At 34.8% G+C, this 6,400-nt stretch overlaps 1 protein-coding gene across 1 annotated transcript in view; it reads left to right on the forward strand.

The window, feature by feature from the left end:
- Positions 1-6,400, forward strand: part of LOC106871403 (coiled-coil domain-containing protein 146) — a 41,249-nt gene that overhangs the window by 24,299 nt on the left and 10,550 nt on the right. Inside the window, exons 13-15 of the mRNA XM_052970515.1 lie at positions 710-874; positions 2,999-3,223; positions 4,605-4,669. Of these exons, the coding sequence (XP_052826475.1) occupies positions 710-874; positions 2,999-3,223; positions 4,605-4,669 (455 nt within the window). The remainder of the gene's footprint in view (positions 1-709; positions 875-2,998; positions 3,224-4,604; positions 4,670-6,400) is intronic.

Consider the following 6,400-nt stretch of genomic DNA (forward strand, 5'->3'; position numbering starts at 1 on the left):
TGGAAGTGGGATGGTTCATCTTTGTTTGCTTAGTATTTGGGTTTATTTTTTTGATTTGGTTGAATCTTGGTTGGTTTTTTTTTGTTGGTCAGTTATTTTTAGTGTTTTGACAGAAAAAAAGTCATTCTAAAATTGTTTTTTTAATGTAAGCATGCCCAAACAAGTTGAATACTTACACAGAGCAGGTTTTACAGCCACATCATCCTAACTGACCGGGTGAAACTGGGCTTAGCTGCTAGTATACATATATGAGCATTGTAGTTCACTTGAAGCAATGTAGCACACAAGTAGAAAGGAAGTAGAAGAAAGCAGTCGAAGAAATGTCTAGTATATCAATTCATGTATATAAAGAATAAAGTTAACTAGGCAAGCCAATGTGGTTGCTTGACCTCTTAGAAATAGCATCTATTACACTGTAATTACACTGTACTTTCTTAAGAAAGCAGATAAAATTGGATTATGTAGCCCTAGATATATTGTATCTGATTGAAAGATGGTTATATGGTCATGACTGAAATCTGATTGTTAGTCTGCTTGATCAGAGCTGAGCTGTGATTAAACAGCAGTAACCACAACAGTATATTTACCCAAACAAAATAATCGTCTCTTCTTCTACATCTTCATTTTCTTTCCTTTCCTTTCCTTTTCTTTTCTATCCATGCCTTCCTCAGTTTCTTCCCACCATTTATATTTTTCTTGCTTGTTGTAGACTAAAGGTTTTTGCCCAGAAATATGAAAGCATGAAAACTGACCGGAACAAGTATGTAACCCTCATCCAGAGTAGTACACAAAAGACCAGTGAACTGAGACAGAAGATAAAAATCATACAGAATGAAATGGAGATCCTCCGAACAGCAGTTGTGCTGAAAGACAAGTGAGTAGGAAACAGTTACTTTATGTGGCAGAGTTATTTAGATGATTGACTAGCTTCTTAATTATCTTCTATTATCTTTATTTTTAATACAGATTTCAGTCTTTGGAGAAGGTCATACTAATACACATTACTTACGGTTTATTTTTGTTGTTGGTTATACGATCAACTCTATTTTGTCTGGCACTTATTAATAGTTTTGTAAAGGGAGATAACTTATTCAGACTTGGATACCACTGAATATATCTTTTCAAGTGGTTTGGGTCTCACTCACTTCACACTGATACAAGCATATAGAAGAATTCTCTGCATGTAATTCACAATAAAAATGCATCTAATATATTTTGTAACAAGGTTGGTGAATGAACTGAGACAACACAGGGTAGAGAGTTTTACTGGACACAAGACAGCCTCAATGGTGCTAATGCTATAATATATACATACAATACACTCTCTGTAAAGGCTGGTAATAGGAAGGCACCTAGCCACAGAAACTTGATAAAAAATAGAATGTAAGAAGGAAAGATGGTTCTGTCTAGGAGAGCAGAAACTCCAAATAAGAGCTGACTCACACTGTGTCCATCTCTCCAACCCATTCTAGAATAGAAAAGGGTATATAAAATAATGATGATGGTAGTGGTGGTGGTGATGAGGAGAATGAGGATGAGGAGGAGACAAACTGAATTTTAAATTTACTTCAGCATATCATGAAAAATTGTTTTAGTTTTGTCATAAACAAATGGTTGAAACATGAAGCCTTTCATTACATTGCCATTTCAACCAAACACTCCTCATAGCAAAAAAAGACAGGTCTATTGACTAACTATTCTTATGTATAATCTATTGAGGGCCTACCATTTTTTTAATAATCAACTGAAACTATACATGTAATGAAATTACAGAAACAAAAATTAATGAAAGCTCTTGTGAAGAAAGGTCAAGGGAAATAAATCAAATTACTTTTAGTTGAATGTGGATGTGTAGTGGGACATTAGCCTGATTTGTGATATGCTCAATGAAAACGCCAGACTTGTTAGTTTTATTAGGCCTCTTTTGCAAAGCTTAGTCTAACACATACTCACCAGATTTTAGAATGAGTGAAAGGATAAATATTTTGAGAAACATAGTGTCATGGGAAAATTTTCTAGAGATGCCTTTTGCATTGAAAGCAATTAATCATCACCATCATTATCATTGTTTAACGTCTGTTTTCTGCACTGGCATGGGTTGGATCATTTGACAGGAGTTGACCAGACTCCAGAGGTCTGTTGTGGTATGGTTTCTATGGCTGGATGCCCTTCCTAATGCTGACCACTTTAAAGAATGTGCTGGGAGCATTTTATGTGCCACTGGCACAGGTGCATTTATGCAGCACCTGTATGAGTGCATTTTATGTGGCACCAGCACCTGTAAAGGACAAGCCTGTATGTATGGATGACAGTGATTTTTCTTAGCTTGATGCATGTTCGCAAGTACAACAAATCATCATAACTCCTGGTCCCTTGTCATTTCCTGAGTGAGGCTCATTAAGTGGTTTTTAAAGCATTTTCTTTAATATTCACAAATTTGAGAGACTTTTGTGATAAATAGTGTAATGCAAATGATAGGCATAAATTATTACACTTTACATGTGAATATGGGTTCTGTGATTAAGAAGTTTGCTTCCCAAACACATTGGTTTGGGGTTCAATCTCACTGTATCACATCTTGGGCAAGTGTTTTCCACTATAACCCGAGACTAACCAAAACCTTATGAGTGAATTTGGTCAAAACTGAAAGAAGCCTGCCGTTCATGTGTGTGCATGTGTGTGTGTTTCCATGTGTTTGATTACATCTACACTCTATGAAAGTCATAAGCTACATGTGGTGTTGTAGCCAATTCTCTTGTCAACAAATTTTCTACTCACATTGTGCCTTCAAAGTTGTGAGAAATAAGGGATGCCTTTCCTTGAAAAACAGGTAAGTGTTAGTGACAGAAAGAGCATCTGGTAGTAAAACAATACCTTAGTAATATATTCATATAATACTGCTGCATGGTAAAATAGACATCAAATGAATCAGTGTATAAAAGAGCTTTAATGTCCCTGTAGATAAATACATATTAACTGGAATTTGTTCTTGTTGCAGACAACTTCATAAAGAGCGACTAAAACACATGCAGAATGTCATGCTACGTGATGCCCTGCGTGAAGACATAGATAGACATCATCGGAAGGTAATTGACTTGGAAGAGCAATGTGAACAACAAAAAATAGAGATAAGGAAGTTTAATTACATGATTAACCAAACTGAAGAACATATGATCAAGCTGAGAAAGAGATATGAAAATGCCATTCAAGAACGTAACAAAAAGTATGTTGTTGTTGTTTTTGTATGATTGTTTTGTGATTGTTGTTGTGGTTGTAAATTTGATTATGTTTTTTGGCTTGTGTGTATCAGTTTTAGGTTATAGCTCCTTAGCATTCAGATTACTCTGTCAATGCTTATTTGTGGCAGTGTTGTTGCTGTAGTTGTGTGTGTGTGTTGTTGTTGTTCGTGGTGGTGGTGGTGGTGTTGGTGGTGGCAACAACGACGACGACGACGAGGAAGAGGAGGATTTTTGCTGTAGTCTTAGATGCTTTTGTTGTTCAGAATTTATTAGCATACGCAGTGTTTTATAGGTAAGTAATGAAGGCTAATAAATATTGGGAACATATTCCCTTTAAAGAGGAAATTAAGCAATAGCACAAAGATGATTGTCTGAAGTTTGTTTTTAACTTTATGATGCATACATTATCAATATGCAGTGAAAGAAATCTTTATTTATTGACGCTTTTCAGTTTATTTAAGAGTGATAAGTACGTTTGAAGTAACAGCATTCAATTTTATCAAATACACACACACATCATCATCAACACTGTTACAGTGTCAAAAACAGCCTGCTTATTATTTTTGTTTAATTACTCTTAGAATCATACCATCCTTGAATCTTATGAAAAGAAATCAGGTATCAAGAGGATATCTATAAGATATAATCCATGTAAAAATCTATCAATGTTTTATGAACTTCATGTTATTTCATTGCATGTCATTGAAATGTTTAATAGTATGATATGCTTTTATTGGTTCTAATCATTGAACTGCAGCCACGCTGGGGCACTACCTGTAAGCGTTTAATCACTCAGTTGGCTCCACTGCACAATATCTTTGTTGTGAAGTGAATTTCTTAATTACATAGCTGTGTTTCTGAATGAAACATGCCTATAGGTTCTACTTCACTATTTATTGCCTCTGATCCTTTAACCTTAAGCATTCACATTACTCTGTCAAATGTAATACTTATTTATTCACATCATTTTGAATCAATCATGCATTATTTCATAGCTTTAAGGTGATTGTTTATTTATAGAATGACATTGTAGGGTGGGTGTGAGAGGTTGGATCTATCTGATTTGAACATAAAACAGATAGAATATTTTGGGCCTGATATAGTCACTTTAAATGCTAAAGGGTTTAAACTCTTTTTATTATAAATATGTAATTCTCCTGTAAAGTTATTTCTCTTCTTGGTCTCACAATGAAGTGTTTTGAAACCCTGTATGTTTTTTACCAGTACAGATCATGTAATATGGGTATTTGTGGGTATTTTAAATATTTTGATGTGATCTTATGTTATTTTGAGGACTAACTTCACTTGATGAAAAGATGTCTCATTAAGGTCAGAATATCATATCATTTTTTTTTTTTTTTGTAGGGGTGAATGGTTAATTAAAATAAACTCAGAAGTATGTTTATTTTATGAAAAATTCAATGTCCAGAGTAAGTGAAAATATATTTTTTTAGTTGTTTTGATCAATTTCTTGCTTTTTCGTACATTACTTATACAGACACATACACATATGCATATATGTATATTATATGTGCTTATCTGCATGTGTGTATGGGTGTGTGTATGTGTTTGTGTGTGTGTGCATGTGTGTGTGTGTGTGTGTGTGTGTCTGGATGTGTGTGTGTGTGTCTGGATGTGTGTGTGTGTGTGTGTGTGTACATGAAATTGTTAATGTATCAAATACAATACTCTGCAGTATTATTTGTTCTGAGTGTGCCCCTTTGTTCAAATCACACAGAGTTTGACTATACCTTTCATCCTTTTGTATTCTTTCACTTACAAAGTATTGATCAACCCTTGGCTACAGGCAGATGACTATAAAGACATGCATACATTTATTAAGACATGGGCACTCCAAAATGTGTGTATATATGTGTGTGCATGCGTGTGTGTGCATGCATGTGTATGTGTGCACATGCACACGTGTGCATGTGCATGTTTGTGTGTCCTATCATATAACAAAAAATATCATGTTTTTGTTATAATGTTGAAAGTAATATTCCTAAATATTAATTTCTAACATTGACACAAGGCCACAAATGACAGAAGAAATTCAATTAAATTAGACAATGTATATTATAGGCACATCTTTTGTTTATAAAAGTGAGATTTAACTCAAAATGCAAAGGAATATATATAAATACTGCAAGCACTCTTTATTGGCTGTCTCTTTTGCTTGTAAAGTAGGTAGATATCTTGCCAGAAGTCAATTTTATTTATCTTTTTGGTTTATTGGAGAAGTTTTAATTTAATAGAATGAAATTTATCATATAAACTTGTTTTTTTTAATGTATATGTGTGTATGTAGGTATGTATGTGTGTATGTATGTACGTATGCATGTATATATGTTTTTCTTTGAGCTTTATTGAAGTTCTTCCTAAGAGAGTCCAAGCTGGTTGTGAACAAAGCAACAAGACTTTTTGAGTTAAAAGAGTTCCTGGTGTTTGTAAATATGTAATTGAGTTGGTGTGTTGGTTGAGCTGTCAATGCACACACCCAAGTGTATGCACATATTCATCTAAAGAATCTCAGATGGAGAATCTATGGAATGACTTACGTATCTATGGAATGACTTACATTTGCTCACTAAAAACAAATCACTTGTGCCGGCTTTTCAGCAAAAATGCTGAATGCTTGTACATCATTTTCGATAGGGGAGTCCATCATCATTGTGGCAAGCTGGCAGAATCGTTAGCACACCGGATGAAATGCTTAATGGTATTTCGTCTGCCTCTACATTCTGTGTTCAAATTCTGTCGAGGTCGACTTTGCCTTTCATCCTTTCAGGGTCAATAAATTAAGTACCAGTCAAGTACTGAGGTTGATGTAATTGACTATCCCTCTCCCCACAAATTCCAGGCCTTGTGCCTATAGTAGAAAGGATTATTATTATTTTTATTATTATTATTATTATTGAGTGAGAGAGCAGTGCATGCCATCAAAGTGACACTGGGGTAAAATATACAAAGCCCAATATACCCATCATGACTACCCGTCTGATAAGGGTACACCAGGCACATGCATCACAACCATATGTGCATGACATGGTGATCTCATATCAAGATAAACAGCGCATGACCTCGCAGGTGGGGTCCAGTTAGAATTTTTTTCAGGCCGAGTAGCCCATCCCGCTCAAAAGGTCCCTGAATAAGGTTTGTTT

This window comes from Octopus bimaculoides, chromosome 1 (assembly GCF_001194135.2).
Source record: "Octopus bimaculoides isolate UCB-OBI-ISO-001 chromosome 1, ASM119413v2, whole genome shotgun sequence".
In the NCBI taxonomy this organism is placed as follows: domain Eukaryota; kingdom Metazoa; phylum Mollusca; class Cephalopoda; order Octopoda; family Octopodidae; genus Octopus; species Octopus bimaculoides.